At 44.0% G+C, this 23778-nt stretch overlaps 1 protein-coding gene across 2 annotated transcripts in view; it reads right to left on the bottom strand.

The window, feature by feature from the left end:
* The window catches only part of DISC1 (DISC1 scaffold protein), a 354676-nt gene extending 335105 nt beyond the window's left edge, over positions 1 to 19571 (bottom strand). For both annotated transcript variants that reach the window (XM_008268257.4, XM_051821450.2), the window contains exon 1: positions 19426 to 19571. In XM_008268257.4, the coding sequence (XP_008266479.1) occupies positions 19426 to 19486 (61 nt within the window). In that variant the 5' untranslated portion in view covers positions 19487 to 19571. The remainder of the gene's footprint in view (positions 1 to 19425) is intronic.
* Between the last annotated feature and the right edge of the window lie 4207 nt (positions 19572 to 23778).

The following is a 23778-nucleotide window of genomic DNA, read 5'->3' as shown; positions in this document are numbered from 1 at the left end:
CCTTAACTTAAACGTAGCAGCCACTTCCCTTTTTTCCATGCAGAGTTAACATAGTCACAGGCTCCAGGGGTTGGAAGTAGACTTGCAGGAAGCCATTGCACTGCTTACCACATGGGGCTATCATTAGACATAGGGGTAGGGAGGTAATGAAATGCTTGAACTGAGATCAGAGACAAGATGAAGTTAAAGGATTGAGAGATAAGTACTTTGGAATCTTTAAAATATCAATTAGCAATGGTGCCAGGGAGACCTAGGTCCTAATCCCAGCCCTTCCACTTATGAGTTGGGGAATTTCAGTAAAATACTTAATGTCTCCAGGCCACAGTTTCCTCATCTGAAAGGTGAGGATAAGAAAGTTACCCAGAGCCAGCATTGTGATGTAGTGGGTAAAGCAGCCACCTGGAATGCCAGCACCCCATACAGGGGCAGGTTCAAGTCCCACCAACTCCTTTTCTGATCCAGATCCCTGCTAATGGCCTGAGAAAAGCAGAAGTAGATGGCCCAAGTGCTTGTGCCCCTGCTACCCATGTGGGAGACCCAGAAGAAGCTCCTGGCTCCTGGATTCCATTTGGTCCAGCCTTGGCAGTTGCAGCCATCTGGGGAGTGAACTAACAGATGGAAGATCTCTCTCTCTCTCTCCCTGTAACTCTCATTTTCAAATAGACAAATCTTTTAAAAAAAAAAAAAAAAAGAAAACTACCCCTCTCCATATGTTGTTTTGATGACTAAGTGAAGTATTCATGTGTCTACCTATATCAGTACAGAAATATAGAAATGGATACAGATACATCTACTTAATGGTCTGAAATGGCCCCTACATGTAAATATAAGGAAACTAAGGCTTACAAGATTATGTACCTTGGCCTTGTCTGCCAACTTAATATCAACTATACTTCTATTAACTACTCCTAAATATTGGGCTTAATTTAAGGAAGCACCTGTTTGCTCAATAGAAAAATAAGATGCTACATGCAGGTTATACACCTAAATGCCAAGGACTTAACAGATCATTTACCCTTAGGAAACAGAAGATCTGGTCAATAAGCCAAATAAAAGCAAAACATAAATATAGATGCCAAATAAATATCAAATGTGATTTGCTAAATGAATAGATACAAGATATGTGCAACAGGCCAAGGGTAAAGTGGTACAAGTAATGTAGCCCACATACTCAATTACTCAGGTATTTTACAATAGAGGTCTTTATTTCCTCCCTTCCATTCTGTCAACATCTGCTTCATTTATTATAGAATTCTGTTGTTTGCTACATATATGCTTATGCTTGTTATATATTCTTGGTAAATTGACCCTTTTATAAACATGTAATATCCTTTGTTTCTTATAACAATTTTTGACTGAAATACGATTTTGTTTGATATTAGTGTAAATACTCCAATTCTTTTAGTTACTATTTGCATCAAATATCTTTTTCAGTAGTTGCAATTTCACCTTATGTGTATCCTCAGTTCTCAAGTGAGTCTCTTGGGGTGTATTTTTGTCCAGCATTTAAGATATCAGTTGGGACACCCGCATACCATATCAAAATGCCTGAGTTCAACTCCAGCTCCACTTTTGATTCCAGCTTCCTGCTATTGTGCATCCTGCAAGGTAGCAGTTGATGGTTCAAGTACTTACATCCCTGTCACTCCTATGGAAGAAGACCTGGATTAAGCTCTTGGCTCCCAGCTGTAACCTGCTCCAGTCTCAGTAACTGTGGGCATTTAGAGAGTGAACTACTACATGAGAATTCTGCCTGCCTATCTCTGTCTTTGTTTCTCCTAAAGAAACATAAATAAATGAACATTAAAAAATAAGTAAAGTGACTCTCATGTAGACAGCATATAGTTTATTATGCTTATTTAAATGTATTCTGCCAATTTATACCTTTTATTGGAGAGTTTAACCCATTTACATTTAAACAAATTATTTCAGGGAAGGACTCACACTGTCATTTTGCTGTCTGTTTTTGTATATAAGAATTTCCTCCCTACTTTTCTTCCATTCATGCTTTCCTTGTTGCTTAATTTATTTTTTTATTTCATTCTCTCTTCCTTTTATATATACTTTACAGATATTTTCTTTGGAGCTACCATGGAGATTACATATAATATTGCAGCAACAGCAATATATTTTAAATTGCTAAATTGCTTAAATAAACACACTGCTTAATAAGCATACAAAAACTCTACTTATATGCAGCTTTATCCATTCCCTTTTATGTCACTGAAGTCACAGGTAGCATACTTATATATTTATCTTCTCATTAACATGGATTTACAATTGTTTTACAAGCTAGTCATTTTATTTAAAATATTTCAAGTAAAGCACAAAAATATAAAGAAGAGATCAACTGACACACATTGATATTAAAACTATTTTTAACATTTTGACAAATTTTCATTATATGTTAATATCATCTACACACCAGTGCAATTTTTTGAAAGCAAGGTTGGAGGGACTGGCACTGTGGAGCAGCGAATTAAGCCCCAGTCTGCAGCACCCCCTACCCATATGGACACAGGTTCAAGTCCCAACTCTTCCACTTCTCATCCAGCTCCCTGCTATGGCCTGGGAGAGTAGCAGAGGATAGCCTAAGTGCTTGGGCCCCTGCACCCATATGGAAGAACCAGAGGAAGCTCCTGGCTCCTGGCTTCAGTCTGGCATAGCCCTGGCCATTGTGTCCACCTGGGCAGTGAACCAGAGGATGGAAGAACTCTGTCTCTATGCCTCTCCTCTCTCTCTTCTGTAATTATGACTTTAAAATAAATAAATAAATCTTTTAAAAAGAAAAAAGGAAAAACGGAAGCAGGGTTGGATACATCACCATCACATAATGGGGTGATTCATGAAAAAGATAAAGAGAATATGTATTCTGTAAGTGGTTTAATGATACAAGGACAACATTTATACATATCTATGTATACCCCACATGAGAAAAAAAATGTGGCATTTGTCTTTTTGTGTCTCGGTTACTTCATTTAGCATAAAGATCTCCAGTTATATGCATTTTACAGCAAACATCAGGATTTCATTCATTTGTATGACTGAGTAACATTTTATTGTGTATATGTATCATATCTTCTTTATCCACTTATTCACTGATGGGCATTGATTCCAAGTCCTTGTTATTGTTACTGCTACATAAACATAGGAGTTCAGGTATCTCTTTCATATTCTGACTTTATCCCAAAATATTTAACTTTTTTGTAGCTATAGTGAGTAAGATTGCTCACACGAGTTCTTCGTCAGTCATGCTGCTGCTGTGTCAAATGCTACTAATTTCTGAGGGTTTATTTTGTACCCTGCAACATTGGTGAATTTACTTCTCAGTCCTAATGGTCTCTTGGTGGTGTCTGTCAGTTCCCTTACATATATAATTGGGTTGTCTGCATACAGGGATAATTTTACTTCCTCGTTTCCTATTTGTAGGCATTTTATTTCCTTCTCTTGCCTCACAGCCCTGGATAATACTTCCTGATCTATTTTGAATAGGACTAGCAAGGATGAACATCCTATCTGCTTACAGATCTTAGTGGTAATACCTCTAGCTTTCCTCCTTTCAATGGGATGCTGGTTTCAGGCTTCTCATATATTTTCTTTTATGGTGTTATTTTTTGTCCATACATAATTTGCTGATTTTCTTCTTATCATTAACAAATGTTGTATTTTATCAAATCCTTTCTCTAAGTCTATTGAGATGATCATACAATTTTTATCATTCATTCTGTTGATGCGATATAAAACCTTTATCGATTTACCTATATTGAATTATACTTGCATCCCTAGGATATATTCCTCTTGGTCAGGGTGAGCGATCTTTGTGATGTGTTGTTGGATTTGATTTGGCAGTATTTCCTTGACCACTCTTTCATCTGTGACCGAGTTGGAGACAGATAAATCATGCTATGCACTCCCCTCAGAAGACTTTCTGCTTTACTAGTAACATCTTTCTCTTATTTACAAGGTTGCTGCTAACGCCTACAGTTCAATTGTGCTAACTTTTTAAAATATACCCCCACCTGGAATGATGATATAAAAAGATGTTCACTGAGAGAGAGTAAATTATAAAAGAGGTGAAGTTCTGAGCTGAGGAATTAGAAGGTGCCCCTGGCCAGCACCGTGTCACTAGGCTAATCCTCCGCCTGCAGCACCGGCACTCTGGGTTCTAGTCCCAGTCAGGGCGCCGGATTCTGTCCCGGTTGCCCCTCTTCCAGGCCAGCTCTCTGCTGTGGCCCGGGAGGGCAGTGGAGGATGGCCCAAGAGCTTGGGCCCTGCACCCCATGGGAGGCCAGGAGAAGCACCTGGCTCCTGGCTTCAAATTGGCACAGAGCACAGGCTGCAGCGTCAGCCATGGCAGCCATTTGGGGGGTGAACCAACGGAAGGAAGACCTTTCTCTCTGTCTCTCTCTCTCACTGTCTAACTCTTCCTGTCAAAAAAAAAAAAAAAAAAGATTTAATTAAAAATAAAGAAGGCAGGCTGGCGCCGCAGCTCACTAGGCTAATCCTCCGCCTAGCGGCGCCGGCACACCGGGTTCTAGTCCTGGACGGGGCGCCGGATTCTGTCCCGGTTGCCCCTCTTCCAGTCCAGCTCTCTGCTGTGGCCAGGGAGTGCAGTGGAGGATGGCCCAGGTGCTTGGGCCCTGCACCCCATGGGAGACCAGGAAAAGCACCTGGCTCCTGGCTCCTGCCATCGGATCAGCGTGGTGCGCCGGCCGCAGCGCGCTGGCTGCGGCGGCCATTGGAGGGTGAACCAACGGCAAAGGAAGACCTTTTTCTCTCTCTCTCTCTCACTGTTCACTCTGCCTGTCAAAAAAATAAAGAAATAAAAAATAAAGAAGGCACCCCTTCCTCTGCATATGCCCCCTGTATTCCTTAATGAAACTACGGGGGACATCCCTTGCACTGCCACAGGCTACAGCACACTTTTAATATGCTACAGTTTTCTAATCTTATATTATCCTATATAATCCACACAACAGTCTGACAAAATAAGCACTGTTATTGTCCAGCATGCACACAGAGAGAATTAAATGGCTTCCCCCTAGGCACATACATAGAGGGTGACAAAGGAGTCAGTAGAGATGAGAACTCTAAACATAGCTCCTCAATAAAAATACTGAATGCCCAGACTGAGGCAGGCAGTGGACCTGGATTTTGACCTATATGACATGGTCAGTTCACAAACAGCATGAGGTGGACAGTATTCTCTTCACTGTACTGGCCAGCTTTTGTCTGCCAGGAGAATTAAGACTAGAGGCTGGAGGAAGCTCCAGGCCACATGTAAGCGCCCACAATGTGTGTGCTTAGCCTCCGAGCCACTGTGCATGGCATTATTTCATTTATTCATTTTTGTACTAGCTATTGCATCACACAGAGGAAGCTAAACTATAACCAGATCTAAAGGGACAATGAGACTGAATAGAAATATCAAAAGCTGGGATTTCCTGTGGTTTTTTTTTTTTTTTTTTTTTTTTTTTTTTTTTTTTTTTTTTAGCAGTGCAACAAAACTCCTTTTGACTTTGGCTTCCATTTCGGTTTCAGTGAACAAACTGGCATTATCTCTACACTGAAGGGGCCTTGATTCCCACAGTGGCGGAAGACAATAACAAAGGAACACCCATAGGAGGAGGCAACTGGCGTGCCGTGTGCCCAACTTCACAGACACTCTGAAGAAACAGCAAACAACGCAACCAAAGATTTACAGGGAGCCTGCGAGGTTCAGCGGGAAGACAATAAGCAGCCCTCTTCTGGCTTAGTATGCACTTAGAGTGGGTACACTTTTATAACGCTTTTATTAAATAGATCTGAAATGTGACTTTGTCCATCCTGGAGTCAAAACATTGGAGAAGCCAGGGGAGAAGGAATATTCTGTGTTTAGCAGAAAAGCAATGGCAGGCACTCTACTGAGCTCAACTTCTTTTTAAGGTTAGATTGCCCTCTTCGGGTACAAAATTATACTAGCAAGAGTGCAGTATTTTGTGAGACAGGAGATATCAGAGGTATTCAGAGAAACCAAATTTGGAAGAATTTACAGAGCTTGCATTTCACAGAGGTGAATATTTCAGAAAGGCAAAACCAAAAGTAAATTGAACAGTGAAAAAAATATAAAAGTTTACTGGACGTAGAACTAGAATTCCCTCAGCAGAGCCAAGCCAGATATGCTCTGTTGGTACGCGGCCTTCACTTTCCATGGCATATTTGGCATCCATCATCCCGACTAATCCTTCTCTTCACCAGCAGCAATAGACATGCCCAAACTCCAAGTCAGCATCTCAGGTGCCAAAGCAATATTGACCTTGATTGTCTTCTCTGGTTGGCATTTAAAGAGACACCTTGACACTTGCAGCCATTTCTCTTCAGGTCTATCAATGACAATGACAGCCACCCAGTTCACTCTCCAAGACCAGCAGGGTCTCCTGTGTGGGAGCAGACTGCATTGTAGAGAATCATTTGTTCTCAGGCTACAAAATGTGCCATCAAAGGATCATGCAAGAGGCAGCATCAAGAGAAGAATAAAATCCAATGTGATTTGTCTGCACAAATTGGCCCTCCAGAAATAACAGGCAAAATGGGAACATCCAGGTGTCAGACCAATGATCAAAAGCCAGGGAGCAGACAGGCATCTGACCCAGAAGTTAAGATAGCAGTAAGAACCCTCACATCTCACATCAGAATGTCTGGGTTCAATTCTCTAATCTGATTCTTGACTCAAACTTCCTGATAATATGGGTCTTGGAAGGAAATAGTGATTGTTCAAGTGGACAGTGCTACCAACCAAATGGGAGATCTAGATTGAGTTTCTAGCTGCCAGCTTTGATGTGGCCTAGCCCTAGCCCTTTTGGACATTTAGGGAGAGAACCAATGAATGGGTGCACCCTCTCTCTGTCTCTCTCTGTTTCTCTGCCTCTCAAATAAATAAAGAAAACAGGGTGACCTGTGAGCACTGAGTGTGGGGAAAACAGAGTGTGGGTGACACATCAGCCAGAGTGTACGGCAATGCCGCTTTGTTGTAGAGGAGCCAGGCTGCCCTCTAGCTCCAGGGATGTGCTGCTCACCCTTGAGGAAGCATGGTGCTTGATGGACTGGCATTCAAAGGCAGCACATCCACAGTCTATCTCAAGAAATAGCACAGATGACACAGAAGTTACTGATTTAGTAAAGGATTTGTAAGGTCCCAAAGGATTCAAAGAATAGACAACAGAGGAAGAATAAGGAGAAGCAGCAGAAGAGTGACTATTAAGTACAAGTCCATGATGCATCATCTCTAACTCAAAACCCAAAACATTCTGAGAATCACAGCTTTCTCTAATTTACTTGGCAATAAAATGACCTAACGAAACTCATATTAGAAAAACAGATGGAAGCAATTTAGTCATTTTTTAATCCTACTTGGGAGCACTGTTTTTCTGTAGAAACACTGATGTGATACCTATAAAGCACTATGGACCTAGAAGAGGGTGTGTGTGTGTGTGTGTGTGTGAGAGAGAGAGAGAAAGAGAGAGAGAGAGAAAGAGAGAGAGAGAAATAGAGAGAGAGAGTTTGTAATAAAAGCAATGCTTCATAAATGTTATGAATTATGATGAGCTCTGACATATGATCATGTTAGATCTTCAACACAGGTCTGTAAAATTGAAGGCAGATATTATTGTATCTGTTTTCAAGGAGGTACAGTAAGATTTAAAGTAATTACAGGACTTTCCCACAGTCTTGAACCCCAGTCCAATGTGCTTTCCTTCTGGCTACTCAGCCAATCATCCTTAATCATCTCGTATCCACAGCAATGATGAGCTGTGATGATAATTTAAATGAAATTTGCCTCTGGAAGATGTCCCTGTGCTGTAACTCGCTATACTCGATGATAAATGATGAACCTCACGGGAGACAGAACTGGAGAGGTGCTTACAGAGATGTGGTATAAAGGTTGGACTGGAGAATACTGTAGCTCTCTGCCTGCCTCCTCAGTCCTCTAACTCTACTTCAGTTAAAATCATGGTAATGTGTTTTGATGCAGGCGCCTGACATTTTTCTCCTATAAAATGTATGACTGGAAGCCACTATTGTTTATTTTTAACATGCAATCCATATAGTCTGCTTGTGAGCAAAAGCAACTTGAACACGAGTGCCCTGTACTTCCCTTTCTGAACCAAACCCTGCCTGTTCCTTTTTGTGTATCATTTCAGGAGCCACTACTGGTTGAGAAGCTATACTACTTACTCCTGCATATCACAGTGTCTTTATTGCACATGTTTTTTTTTTTTTTTTTTTTTTTTTTTTTGGACAGGCAGAGTGGACAGTGAGAGAGAGAGAGACAGAGAGAAAGGTCTTCCTTTTCCCGTTGGTTCACCCTCCAATGGCCGCCACGGCCAGCGCGTTGCAGCCGGCGCACCGGGCTGATCTGATGGCAGGAGCCAGGTACTTAGCCTGGTCTCCCATGGGGTGCAGGGCCCAAGCACTTGGGCCATCCTACAAGGCACTCCCAGGCCACAGCAGAGAGCTGGCCTGGAAGAGGGGCAACCGGGACAGAATCCGGTGCCCTGACCGGGACTAGAACCCGGTGTGCCGGCGCTGCAAGGCGGAGGATTAGCCTAGTGAGCCGCGGCGCCAGCTTGCACGTTATTTTAAACCAACACAATTCATAAGTGCTTCTTCCTTCTGTGTTTCTATTGTAATTGATAATGTGTAAATAAGACAACTTATGTCTTTCAGAAATTCATTTCCACCTAACGTAAAGACCTACCCAAAAGAGTAGGGTTTTCTCCATTAAATTCTTTGTTGATCCACTCTTTTCCTAGCCCTAGAGTAACTAACAATTTTTCATTTTATTGGGAAAAGCAGCCTCATAATTTGGATAGACTGTTAGAAACACTTATTTTACTTCATAAAAAGCAGAATAAAAATTTAAAGATAGTGTCAATATTAATCCATACAAGATATGAATGGCTTAAGGTAAAGTATCTTCTGTGGAACATCTCATTTTATCTCCACTGAGTCTGACATGATTTTTTATCACATATCACCTTATACTTTTCCAAAATCTTTCACAAAACATTGATTATATAATTTATATTTTAAAAATGTACTTAGGTAATCCTAACTCACAGAGTCAAGAAAATATAGCTGTTGGATTAAAATGAGAGACTTTTTCCATTTTTCCATTCAAATTATGATTTAAGTTAACTAAAGAAAGACACACAAAAGCTGCATGATGGGGAAGGAGTTCAGAGCACCTCCTTCTGTCTCCCAGGATCAGTGAACTGGCCGATTGGAGGATAAGATCATTGAGTGTTGATTCAGTGAATCACTCTTCTTTCCCAGGGCACTTAGAGAGATGTAGGCCTCCCCTGGACTGGAAAAAGTGTGACCAGTCCTACCTGAGAAGGACAGTAAGGAAATGCAACACCTCTTCCAGGAAATGAACTGGATATCCTACAGCTGGAGAACTATTTTTCTCTTCCTAGATGAAGAATGGCACACGTCAAATACAGTGAGGGAATCAATATTTGATAAATTACTTTCAAAACTACCAAGCCCAGTAACAAACACTGTAGCAGATAAATCACACAGTAAAGGATTCCTTCTGTCCTCTCCGCCTTTCTAGCCATCCTATAAAACATTCAGTGGATGTTTACCACGTGCTAGATACTTCTCAATGATTTTTGTCCACACCAGAATGTCTAACTATTCTGTTGAAATAGGTTTCTCAAAGGGATAGACAAAATTTTTTCATACTGATGTGAGGGGACTTGTAAAATTAAATAAAAACAATTTTAAGGAAAATTTTGAAATTCACACATGGATTTATAATATACACCTATCATGAACATTTTGGACACCACTTGTATGCATGGATTTGAAATGTTTTTGCACACATGTCTTGAAGTACTGTGCATAGGAGGGATGCTTTTTTTCAAAGTGTTAGCATAGTACCTGGGAATGTTGTTTATGCATTTCAATCAACATTCAGACTGACCTGAACTTACAGAAATTGTGACTGGTTTCAAAAGATATAAAAATAGTACATTTGGTTAGACTACACACTGGATTACTAAGAGTTGAAGCTTTAACGCATAATCAAAATTAATGAGAGTGAATGTATCACATAGATGAGAGGTAAAGAGCTAAACGAGACAGCCTCTTTGTGCTGAAAGTCAGCTTGGAGTGTTAAAAACTGGTTACATCCATAATGAACTATAACACAAGGGAAGGAGTATCTCATTCCAGAGAACCAGTGAAGGCTAGGAGTATTATTGGTGAGATCACAAATGAGAAGTAACATTTCTGATGAGCAGAGAATGAGGACAAGAAGAACAGATGCCACAGTATTCTCAGTTGGCAGAATAATGTGTGCAATGAAAGTTCCAGAATGTCAGGATTAGATATTCAGTGGCCAGGTTATGGAAGAGCTGGAAAGGGATGCTAATAATTTTCTGAGGGACCAATAATGACTATTTTTGAAAGCCAACTACCCAGGGGCCAACACTGTTGCAAAGTGGGTAAAGCCGCCTCCTGCAGTGCCAGCATCCCATATGGGCACCGGTTCAAGTCCCGGCTGCTACACTTCCCATCCAGCCCTCTGCTATGGCCTGGGAAAGCAGTGGAAGATGGCCCAACTCCATGGGCCCCTGCACCTTTGTGGGAGACCCAGAGGAAGCTCCTGACTCCTGGCTTTGGATTGGCACAGCTCCAGCCATTGCAGCCAATTGCAGAGTAAACCAACGGATGGAAGACCTCTGTCTCTCTGCCTCTACTTATTTCTGTGTGTAACTCTTGACTTTCAAGTCAATAAATAAATCTTTTTTAAAAAAAGAAAGCTGGCCGGCGCCGAGGCTCACTTGGCTAATTCTCTGCTTGCAGCACCGGCACCCCAGGTTCTAGTCCCGGTCAGGGTACCGGATTCTGTCCCGGTTGCTCCTCTTCCAGTCCAGCTCTCTGCTGTGGCCCAGGAAGGCAGTGGAGGATGGCCCAAGAGCTTGGGCCCTGCACCCCATGGGAGACCAGAAGTACCTGGCTCCTGGCTTTGGATCAGCACAGCACACCAGCTGTAGCAACCATTTGGGGGTGAACCAACGAAAAAGGAAGACCTTTCTCTCTGTCTCTGTCTCTCTCACTGTCTAACTCTGCCTGCCAAAAAAAAGAAGGAGAAGGAGAAGTGTCGCTCCCCTTCTTCATGGAGGAATGACACTAAAACCTGCCTAGGTTTCCTATCCGAGTCACGGCACCATTATGTCGCTCCCCCTCTTCATGGAGGAACGACACAGGACCCTGCGCTGTTCTTTGGTCTGCTCGGCCCTTCCCGGGTTTGCTGCTGGTTCTTCCCGGGTTGGCTACCAACCCTTCCACCTCCGTGGAAGGGCGGTTCCCCCTGCCACTTTCCCCACTTCCGCGGGGGAGCGGCACACTGCCGGCCTGCTCTCTCGGGGGCTGCTCAGGTGTTCCTCAGGTAGATGTTCCTGGTGCATGTTGTCTCTCTCCTCCTTTATAGTCCTCTTCCACCAATCCCAACTCTGCTACCCACACGCCGAGTACGCTGCTCTCCTGCAATCAGGAGCAGGTCCTGCAGCTTGTCAAGTTGGTGAGAGGCAGCTGTGTAGAAGCTGTTTCCTCCTCTCCCAGCGCCATATTGTGGGAGAGCAGATGCATAGAATAAGTCTTAATTCCAGTAACAGTCTAGTCCGAGTTGCTCCCCACGGAGAAGGAGAAGGAGAAGGAGAAGGAGAAGGAGAAGGAGAAGGAGAAGGAGAAGGAGAAGGAGAAGGAGAAGGAGAAGGAGAAGGAGAAGGAGAAGGAGAAGGAGAAGGAGAAGGAGAAGGAGAAGGAGAAGGAGAAGGAGAAGGAGAAGGAGAAGGAGAAGGAGAAGGAGAAGGAGAAGGAGAAGGAGAAGGAGAAGGAGAAGGAGAAGGAGAAGGAGAAGGAGAAGGAGAAGGAGAAGGAGAAGGAGAAGGAGAAGGAGAAGGAGAAGGAGAAGGAGAAGGAGAAGGAGAAGGAGAAGGAGAAGGAGAAGGAGAAGGAGAAGGAGAAGGAGAAGGAGAAGGAGAAGGAGAAGGAGAAGGAGAAGGAGAAGGAGAAGGAGAAGGAGAAGGAGAAGGAGAAGGAGAAGGAGAAGGAGAAGGAGAAGGAGAAGGAGAAGGAGAAGGAGAAGGAGAAGGAGAAGGAGAAGGAGAAGGAGAAGGAGAAGGAGAAGGAGAAGGAGAAGGAGAAGGAGAAGGAGAAGGAGAAGGAGAAGGAGAAGGAGAAGACGATTAACTAAGCTAACTACACAGAAGAATAATAACCTCATCAGATGTGTGCTTTGAGAAGGTCATTCTGGCAGTGGTATACAGGCCTGCCTGAAAGCTGTCACTGAGCAGAGATACACGGATACAATCAAGTATCACCACTGGGAAGACAAAAGGCATGCTTGAAGCACCTTCAAGAGGTTCCTAGGAGCAGCTGTGAAGACCTAACACTTGCCTTAACGCTTGTAAAGAATAGCAGGTTTCCTTAGATCTCCTCTAGACAAGATGGTCCTTGAGAATAACCTACTATACCTTGAAATGCACATCCTACTGTGCACAACACAATGCCATGCATATAATAGGTGCTAAATAAACATTTTAGTGTGCAAATTAATGGAGGAAATACATGAATGAATTAATGTCCCTAGAAAAGAATTCTATAACCAAGACAAAAGAAGATCAAAGGATTAATACAGTTAAAGTAATTTAAGATACACTGTTTAAATTGAATGCAGACTGTAGATCCCCAAGTACAGCATCTCATATTTCATTTTGCTTGGCCTCATAGCTAGAACTCAAAGTACTATGGAAATAATAAATATAGTATTAAAATATACAAATTTTATTTCATAAAAGGATTAAATTCCACAATTCCTTTTTTTAAGATTTTATTTATTTATTTGAGAGGTAGAGTTAGAGTTACAGACAGCGAGAGGGAAAGCCAAAGAGAAAGGACTTCCATCCACTGGTTTACTCTCCAAATGGCTGCAAGGGCTGAAGCCAGGCCAATCCAAAGCCAGGAGCCAGGAGCTTTTTCTAGGTTTCCCATGTGGGTAGAAGGACCCAAGCTCTTGGGCCATCTTCTACTGCTTGCCCAGGCCATAGCAGAGAGATGGATTGGAAAAGGAGCAGCCCGGACTCAAACCAGTGCCCATATAGGATGCCAGCGTCACAGGCAAAGGATTAACTCACTGTGCCACAGCATCGGCCCTGATAGCACAGTTCTAAGTTTTCAGTGTATTAGATATGAGAACCCTAATTTATCTCTGCATTTACTTCTTTTTACTTGACTACTGTAAAATCATTCTCCTTTTCCCATCAGTGTTGGAGTAACATGAGGTATCCTTTCAATTATAAATACAAAACATATTTATTCTCTTGGATTAAACCAAAAGCCCAGTAATTACACCAAATACGTTGATCATTGCACTCACAAATCTAGAGAAAGCAGGTATTAAAAGTTATATTTGTGTATACATCACAAAAGGAAATTTGAATTCATATTTCACATTTAAGTCACAATTAATTCATTAACCTTCCATTATTTCACTTTTAACAGGTGAAAGCAGTTGGCTTCCTTTCAAGTTTCCACTCCTGGTAGATTTGTTCAACTGGGTAAACATTATCCTATAAACGATTCATATCAATCCTAGACATGTGCAACCCTAGGGAGGCAAAATACCTACTGCACACAGGTACCTGACTGCAGGGAGCTGTCTAGATCCCTGAAATGGAACCACCTGGCTAGGAGGAGGAGGCAAATGTCAAACCCCGATGAGCAGGCCATAGGAAATGTATATAGTAGTAGGAATCCTCCAGGACAAGAATCCTGGACTTGAAAGGCTTCCCACGTATTATCCAACGCAGGTTCAGTGCAGACCCCCTTGGCATTCACCTCAGAGTCATTCAAAGCTGACTACTTACAAGGTAGCCTGTTCCACGAATGGCAAGTATCATATTTAGCAAATTTCTTTTGAAATTAAGTCAAAAATGTATTCCTTACTAATATGTGACTTTAATGCTAATTCTAATTAAGGGCCAAGTAGGCACTTGATAATTGTTGAATGAATGAATAATGAGTAAGTGAATAAATGAATTCTTAAAGACCAGTTGACACTTAATGTGACAGAATTACCATTTGAAACTCCAGGTTGTAAGATCCATGATGACTCAAGAAACCTAAGGACTTCAATAAATTATTATATTAATATATATATTAATCATGGATTAATCCATATATTAAGCATCGATGAACTGTAGAGCACTATGGAATGAAACACAGCTTAATGGAAACAACTCTAAGAGGACCCAGAATCTAACACTCACTCTGCTACTCTCTTACTTTTCTCACCAATAACATAAGGAAGCCAAATTCTATGACCTCTATTGTCACTAACAAATTTGAGTACTCCACGATACATAACTGTTCACAGAGGGTAAAATCCTACTATGACAGGCAAATATTAGAGCTGAACAGGTAGAATGCTATCCACTCTTCCTCAGGCTGAGTATAGAGTGTATGCCTGGTAAATTAACCTAAAATTGATAAGAGAAAGGTCACGTAGGAGCCCTCATTTCAATTAATTTGAGATTGGTTCCCAAGGATAGTTCTCAAGGGCTGTGCTTGTTAACTGGAGACATCTACACTTGCCAGAACACAAGGGGGTTAACTAATTGATCTTTTGAAGCTCCATCCAGCAATACATTCTGTGGGTCAGTTTGTGGCAGTCAGTGACCAGTGTGCCTAATGATGGAGGAAGCCAGGCCAGCTCCGTGACTCACTAGGCTAATCCTCTACCTGTGGCACCGGCACCCCAGGTTCTAGTCCCAGTTGGGGCGCCAGATTCTGTCCCGGTTGCTCCTCTTCCAGGCCAGCTCTCTGCTGTGGCCTAGGAAGGCAGCAGAGGATGGCCCAAGTGCTTGGGCCCTGCACCTGCCTGGGAGACCAGGAGGAGGCGCCTGGTTCCTGGCTTCAGATCGGCACAGTGTGCCAGCCGTAGCGGCCATTTGGGGGGTGAACCAACAGAAAAGGAAGACCTTTCTCTCTGTCTCTCTCTCTCACTGTCTAACTCTGCCTGTCAAAAAAATAATAATAATGGAGGAAGCCCCACATGAACACCATCCATTTCTCAGCCATGACAAAAAGTACGAGGTCAGAAGGAGGACAGCAAGGAAAAGAGGCAGACACAGAAAAATGGCGGACATCCAAGGAGCTGAGCACAACATGTAGGCCCCTGATGACCTTGCAAAGCCCAATATAAGTATTTCAGTCATTGGTCAGCCACAGTTCTCCTTTCCTGCTGTTACTTGGTGTGAAAAAATGGAAGTTGATTGCAAAGTCTGCGCTCAAAGGAGCAGCTGCTAAACTGATTTCAAAAGAGAAAATGGAATCTCAATGATGAAAGGATCTGGGTTTTTTTTAATGGTATCATTTTACACAGAAATCATTCACTAAGGCATTTTATACCATAAACCCATTAAAATTAGGAACAATTTAAGAAAAAGCAGAAGCCTCCCAAGGCTAAACTCTTGCATTACTAAAGCTGCTGACTCTAGAATGGTTGTTCACATGTGGCCCAATCCTATGATAGCAAACAAAGGCCTTTCTGAAGCAATGGCTCTATTTGGGCTGCATGAGAACACAGCATATAATTGAGTTATCCTTATCATTATTGAAAAGATGATTCTCCTTCTCCCCTAATAACTCTAATCTAAAATGATACCTCTTTTCTACTCAGAAACTTTTTTTTGTGCTAGCCTACATGTCATATATTTAAAGAGCATCATTGCATCCTTGTAAGGCCTTGCATCAAATTTTAACCAAAACCACAATAAAATTCAAAAATAGCAATGTAATCTCTGATTGTTCTCCAATCAACCCAATAAGATGTTTTTGAAAGGAAGAGTTTGAGTGAGCATAGTAAATCAGATTCTTTTGTTTTTCTAATGTGTTGATGTTTGGGCAAAGAGCAAGTACTATTTTTGGCATTTAATAAAAACAATAGCAGTTTGCCTACCATTTTTTATATAGACACAATTGATAAGTAGAGGGGCCAGCACTGTGGCATAACGGGTAAAGAGGCCGCCTGCAGTGCTGGCGTCCCATATGGGCACCAGTTTGAGTCCCGGCTGCTCCACTTCCATTCCAGCTCTCTGCTATGGCCTAGGAAAGCAGTAGAAGATGGCCCAAGTCCTTGGGCCCCTCCACCCTCGTGGGAGACCTGGAAGAAGCTCCTGGCTCCTGGCTTCGGATCGGCCCAGCTCCAGCCATTGCAGCCAATTGCGGAGTGAACCAACGGATGGAAGACCTCTCTCTCTCGCTGCCTCTCCTTCTCTCTGTGTGTAACTCTGACTTTCAAATAAATAAATAAATTTTTTAAAAATTGATAAGCAGAGCATAGAAACAGATTACAAGAAAAGAGACATCTGTATGGGCATCTGGCACAAGAGGTTAAACCAGCTTGGGATGTCTGCATCTCATATCACAGTGCCTCTGTTTGAGTCCAGACTCTGCTTCTGATATCAGCTTCCTGCTGCTGTGAGCCCTGCGAGGCAGCAGATATGGCTCCAGCACTCCTGTCCCAAACCACCTCTGCGAGAGTCACGCATTAAGTTCTGGGCTCCTGACTGTCGCTTGGTTCAGTCCCTATTGTGTGGGCAATGAGGAAGCATACCAGCAATGGAATGTCTGTCACTCTCTTTTCCTTTCAAATAAAACAAAAATAAACAAATATAAATAAATAAAAGAACAGAGACACGAAGTTATTGGTCTACACTAGTGAGATTTCAGTGGTTTTACTGTTTGTTTGTTTGTTCGTTTTTACTTGTTTGGAGTTTTCTCTACTTCTTGTAATGAATACATGTTGCTTTTAGAAAAACAAAAAAAAGTAATAAACTTAATTTAGGAAACAAGTGAACTAAGAGTTGTTAATGCAGCACAAAGATCTGATCTTCAGTCTCTTCTGTTTAAAGTTCAATTTCCCGCCGGCGCCGCGGCTCACTAGGCTAATCCTCCACCTAGCGGTGCCAGCACACCGGGTTCTAGTCCCAGTTGGGGCGCCGGATTCTGTCCCGGTTGCCCCTCTTCCAGGCCAGCTCTCTGCTGTGGACAGGGAGTGCAGTGGAGGATGGCCCAAGTGCTTGGGCCCTGCACCCCATGGGAGACCAGGAAAAAGCACCTGGCTCCTGGCTTCGGATCAGCGCAATGCGCTGACCGTAGCGCGCCGGCTGCAGCGGCCATTGGAGGGTGAACCAACGGCAAAGGAAGGCCTTTCTCTCTGTCTCTCTCTCTCACTGTCCACTCTGCCTGTCAAAAAAAAAAAAAAAGTTCAATTTCCCTCTGCCAGCATCATGGCTGAACATGAGGTCTCCACAAAAACATCCTGGGATGCAGCCCTGTGAGGTGACCTTGACACCAACAGCCTTCATCCCAGCGTCACCTCGTGTGCCATCCTAGGGTCCTGACACATTTAGGTGTTAAAGTATTAATCCAGATTCCACTTCTTCTGAGATCTGCAAGATCATCATTCGTTCTTTCAAGCTTTCCATGCCTTTGTTTTTCATTGTTTCAAGAGAATAACCTGCATCGGATTTTACAGAAATAGGGATGAAAGAAATCTCCGATTTCTTCAGTCACCTATGCAGGGCTAATAATTTACCCATCCATTTTATGATATGCAGGGTGCATCATTAGCTATGATCTAATACAGGTCTGCTCTGAACCGTGGCTCCATTCACTAACATCTTTTCAGTCAGAGGTTGAAAAGACAATGGGGAGAGGTGTCCACACAGGGGTGCACTGCTGGCTCTGCACTGAACAGCTATGTGAGCTTGGGAAAAAAGCAGGTGACCCTGAACCTCAGCTTTGCCATAGGAAAACAAGGACTGATTACCAGCCCCATAAAGGCTTGGGGAAGAGTTCATCAAAAGAATGCACAGTAGAGCTCCCAGCACATCTGGAAGTTGTAAAAAGTTGCAGATGTTAGGATTCCTGCTAGTAATATGATGTCCTGTATGTGCACAGTGACTCCTGTTCCACACGATGTCTTACATGTTTTACTTTATTTGAACCTCAGGTAGCACTATTGGTCTAAATGGCAGGAATTACTATTCCCCTTTTCTGGTTTTTTTTTGTTTTTTTTTTTTTTTTTTTTGTAAGTAGTTAAGAAAAACTGAGGTCCAAGGTCACAAAGCCCACAAAGTAGGTCTACTGTCCAGGGCTGGGTTCTTGTTCTGTGGCAGAGTCTGAACTGAACCTCAAGGGACTCCATGCGTCATGCCTGAGCACAAGAAAACCCAGGGTCTTTTACAGCACCCTACTCTTCGTACTTAAATCAAACCAGTATTCCTTTAAACGCCACAGTATTCAGTTTTACTTAGGAAAATTAGCAACGACAGTCTTTTCATCCTGCAGTCTGTCTCTGGAGTAGAGCTAGGGGCTTCACATCCACCACCACACCGAAACGGCGCAGCAACCCTCTGGGGAAAGGGGTACTGTCATGGTCCCCATTTTAAAAGTGGGGAAACTGAGGCACAGCTAAGTCCAGGATTGAGAAGCAAAGACACTGTCTCCAACTCCCAGCTTTCATGGCCCTGGTGTTTCCCAGCTCACGTTTGTGTAACCAGTGAGACACTTTTAGCAAAGTGCTTTCACATCCATAGACCCAAGGAGGCAGGGAGACCCCGTCATTAGTGGCCACTGTGACTTCTGAGGGAAGGGATGCACCCAGGACATAATGCACACCCTGACTCCAAATCTCACGGTCTCCAGAAAGTTTCCAATACTTCTGCATGTATTTTAAGAGCGAGAGATACAAGTCCTGTCATGCTTGGAAAGCAAACATCTACGCCATGACTTCAGTGTCACCACTGCGAGCTGACGGTGTAATCAGGGTCTGGGCAGTGGTGTCCCGCCGAAGCTCCGGCGAGGGCTTTGCCGTCGCCAAGTTCCAAGCCTGCAATGAAACTGCACCGTGGCCTGTGGAGGACGCGCCCTCACCAGCTCCTTACCCCACTCTCAACTTCCACCTTCCAGGTCCCGCGGGTCCCGGGCGAGGGCGTGCAGGGCCGCTCTGTCCTGCGGGGGTACGGATGGACAGGACCCATCCCAACTCCAAGCACGCCCCTGGGGCCTTCCGCCGCCGCCCAGGACCCGTCAGACGCGAGCATGGGTCCGCCGCGGACTGCTCTGCAGAGTCCTGCGGGCCAGGAGGGACTTGGAGGGCTGGGCACAGAGCTGACAGCCCCAGACCCTCTCCTCCCAAACCTGCACCTTACGCGCCCTGTTGCGGTTTCCCGCACCTCTGAAGGGGCGCACCGAACTGGAGCTGTGAAGAGAGGCTCGCCCAGACCTACTGAGGGGGAAAGGCGCACTTCCGGCCCGGCCCAGACCTCCCGGGACCCATTCTGGCTGCTGTGGCGGAGCCCCTACCTGCGCCGCGGTCCGCGCCGCCTCCGCCGGCCGGGGCGCCCTGGGGACCCCGGCGCAACATGTGCCGGGCCGCTGGCTCCTCCAGTTCCGCCTTGGCTGCCTCCTGCTCCGGTCCCCGGGCCGAGGGAGGCGGATTGGGAGGAAGTAGCGCTCTGGACGGGAAGTGGGGAGGGGGCTGAGGGAGAAGAGGGAGGCTCCTTCCTTCTCATTACAGAGCGCAGTGGTTTCCTTTGCAACTGGGTCACACACAGGGCAAGCATACATCCAGTCCCTTGGCTGGGACAGGCGCAGCGGGCAGGCTCTTGGTGGGTGCCTAGTACCTCGGGACCCCAGAAAGTTTGTTCTTCGCTCTGGATCCCTTCTGGACAGAAGCAGGACAAGGGAGATGCAGGCAGGAAAGGCTGAGCGGCCTTCAGCATAGGACCTTAGCAAGGTTCTTCCCAGATGCCTAGTCTTGGGAAGTGACCAAAATGTGAGTGCGGGAGTTAGCATCAGGTAGACTCATTTTATTCCAAGTGCAGGGCAAGTGCCGAAGGTGACATCGAAGGATAAGCATGAAAGCGGTTGTTTAGAAATAAAAAGAATTCCAGCTTTTAGACTCTTCTGGCAGCACTGGGCAGGCCACAGTCCGTTGCAAGCGTCTAGTTCAGTTCCAAGCATCTACACCATTGACTCGCCTACTAACACCTTCTCTTTGGCTCATTCAAAAGAGCCAAGGAGAATCCCCCATGTAATTCATGCTACAGAACAGTGCGATAAGGAAGGGCAAGGCGTGGTTTTTTTTTTTTCTTTATTTAAAAATTTTATTTATTTGACAGAGTTAGACAGTGAGAGGAGAGAGACAGAGAGAAAGGGCTAGTCCTGGTTGCTCCTCTTCCATTCCAGCTTTCTGCTGTGGCCTGGGAAGGCAGTGGAGGATGGCCCAAGTGTTTGGGCTCCTGCACCTGCATGGGAGATCAGGAGGAAGCACCTGGCTCCTGGCTTCGGATCGGCGCAGTGCGCCGGCTGTAGGGGCCATTTGGGGAGTGAACCAATGGAAGGAAGACCTTTCTCTCTCTCACTGTCTATAACTCTACCTGTCTAATAAAAATAAAAAAAGAGCTTAAAAAATATCACCAACTGGGCCAGCGCAGTGGCTCACTAGGCTAATCCTCCGCCTGCGGTGCTGGTACCCCAGGTTCTAGTCCTGGTTGGGGCGCCAGTTCTGTCCCGGTTGCTCCTCTTCCAGGCCAGCTCCCTGCTGTGGCCCGGAAAGGCAGTGGAGGATGGCCCAAGTGCTTGGGCCCTGCGCCCACTTGGGAGACCAGGAGGAACACCTGGCTCCTGGCTTCGGATCTGCACAGCGCACTGGCCATAGCAGCCATTTGGGGGGTGAACCAATGGAAGGAAGACCTTTCTCTTTGTCTGTCTCTCTCACTGTCTAACTCTGCCTGTCCAAAAAAAAAAAAAAAATCATTAACTGACAAAAGCACTGTATTTTGTTTTGTTTTGAGGTAAAACTATTAAACACAGTTCAAAAGAAAATACAATGACTATTTAACTACAGTTACACAAGTCTGGAACCTCACTAATTGTTCATATTATACTTTTACAAATGCATACAACTGTAGAGTCTCCTTAAGCTTAGTGTCAACCAAAGGAGGAGTACCACAGGCCTCGACACACCTGACCACTCTTTCATAGTGACTATACTTTTGCAACAATGTAATGACTGTCACCTTATGAATACACTTTACAGGGCACTTGGCGAGTGACATATTACTGTTTCCTCATTTTTCAGAGGTGTACATGAAGGCTTTTAGGGCAAACCTCTGCTCCCATTCTGTACACCCTTCTCTCAGGTCAAATTGTGTTAAAAAAAAAATAATAGTAATCACTGCTCTACCATGAACGCAAAAGGATTGGGAATATAGTCCTATAATTTATTTAAATGTCCAGATCCTGTTGTAATCCTAACTGCAGAATGTCTGGGTCCACGTAAGAGCAGACGACAATGCAGTACCAAAGCACAGTATATGTTTTTTATTTTTTCCAACGGAGCCCAGTTGTGAGATTTCCTTTTGTTACTGGACAGCTCTTTTTAATCAGTCCCAAAGCCTTTGGAACACTGTAGATTTGCGTTAGACACAGATAAAACAGAAATGTAGTTAAGTCAACTGAGAAAAGAGATTTTCTGTCATGACTAAACACTGATCTTTTGTTCTTAGTGCACCTTAAACATTTTTACCAATTTAGGGAAGAACCGCAGCCTTACCTGTTTCTCATGAAAAAGTCTTGAAATTCAGCCTGTAGTAACTACAGCTAGAAGAAAAACACCAGTAACATTTGCACGGCAGCACTGCGGTTCACTTTCTGGATTTGTGACACATACACAGCCCATGCGTTCTAAGACCGAAGTTAATTCCATCAGTGTCACTAGCAATGTTAATGGAAAAAATAAACAGTAAGTTCAAAACTTTTCTAAATATCAGATCGCCATGTTGTTTTTTTAAAGACAGACTGTAATGTTACAAATGATTCTGCAAAATACAAAAATAGATAGGCTGCCACTGAATGTCTTAATCATTTTCCGCGCAGTCTCATCTTTTGGCTCACCCACATCTGAGCGCACAGTGGGCTCCTCCCCCTCCTTCAGCAGTTTGATACTTGAAAGTGAACTGAGTCCCAGGCGTTCAGGTCTCCCGCGGGGCAGGAGTGAGGTCAGAGAGGTCAGCATACTCATCCTTTCGGGCTTCTTTATCCTGGCAAAATGCGGCAGGTCTCCCGGAGGCGTCTGGTTCCTCGGGTCCACCGAACCTGCAGCCCTTGGTCACTCGAACACCTCGCCGCGGACGGGAGTGAGTATGCGCGGGTCCAGGGCACAGTCTAGACGCCGCAGCTCGGCAGGGCTGAAGCAGCGCCGCGTGAGGCGGGCAGCGAGAGTGGTTCATCGTTCTCGCTGGCGCTGCTGGATCCTGTGGAGCAGGAAGGTGCAGAGGCCAAGCAGCTGCCGTTGAGCGGCAGGAGAAAACCCCGGGCAGCAGCCCGCCGCCCCCAGCTCGCTCAGGTCGGTGCGGGAGCTGCTACATCACAGCCATGATCTCTAGAGCAAAGGTTGGGCCCGGCTGGGCAGGGCTCCGGAGCTCGCTGACTTCCTCTCCCTGTCTGCCAGCTAGTGGCCCAGAGTAATTTCGAGCAATACTTTGTATTTCTGTGGTATCTACTGTGACGCCTCCATTTTCATTTCTGATTCTATATATTTCAATCTCCCACATTTTTTTAGCTAAGGGTTTATCAATTTTGTTCAACTTTTCAGAGAACTAGCTTTTCATTTGTTTGATTTTTTTGTATTGACTTTTAAGTATCTCATTTATTCTCTGAAAACTTAATGGAAATAGGGGCTCTAAAAACAGCCTAAAGATTCAAAAAAGTTTCTCCAAAAGTAACAAAACTGAACTACTGCAAATTGGCATTTATAGCTTTCAAAATTATGGCTGGTATGAATGCTAAATTATAAAATCAAATGCAATTTTACTTGTGTGTCAGAATGGAAACCTAGATATGCAAGTTTTAAGATTTAAATCATTTCCCAAAACATAAAGGTTAAAAACTATGGCTCTTATCTATAAGTTTGCATTGTTCTACATTCACCCGTATGGCCAAGAAATTGCCATCATTTGTGAAATATGATGGACATCTGGATAGGATACACACACATACAGACAGACAGAAGCCTTGAGATGTTACCATTTTCCCCACAGCATTGGCATAAAAACTCCCTGTTCTTCCCATAAAGTGCTAGCACTAATTATTTCACTTGTGTGACTATATAGGGAAAATGTTAGAAAATCAAGAAAAGTTTATAAATATATGCACTAAGCATGTCTCAGTTAAGGATGATATGAACTGCCATTGATGAACTCGTCTAGCTGGCCAGAGGCTACCATGTGTTCCAGTTCCATATCTGCTATTTCATCTAGAGTGCTTGCTCTCATATCCAGCATGACTGTTCCATTTAGGATGCAACTCCTTAGTTCAAAAAGACTGTGCCAAGACAGAGTTGCCACATAAGGTTTACTCCACCGGTCTCCTCTGTCTTCAACATCCTCTTCAAATTTCAGCCATCTGGCAGTTTCTTTCCACTCATATTCTTCTCCATCTCTGTAAAACAGTTCGTCCATATCCGTGAACAGATCGTGGGGAATATGTTCTTTGTCCTCATCCTCAGTACCAAGAATAAACTGAACTCTCTGGGAAGGGGTATCATAAGAGGGAGATTCTCTACATCTTCTTTATCCAAATCTTCATCTTTTCTTCTCTGGTGATGATGTCTGTGCGCACGATGTCTGTGATGCCGCCGACCTTTTCCTGAAC

The sequence above is a fragment of the Oryctolagus cuniculus genome, chromosome 13 (assembly GCF_964237555.1).
Source record: "Oryctolagus cuniculus chromosome 13, mOryCun1.1, whole genome shotgun sequence".
Taxonomy (NCBI): Eukaryota; Metazoa; Chordata; class Mammalia; order Lagomorpha; family Leporidae; genus Oryctolagus; species Oryctolagus cuniculus.
The sequence above is the reverse complement of the archived record's forward strand: the minus strand, read 5'-3'. Positions and strand labels throughout refer to the sequence as shown.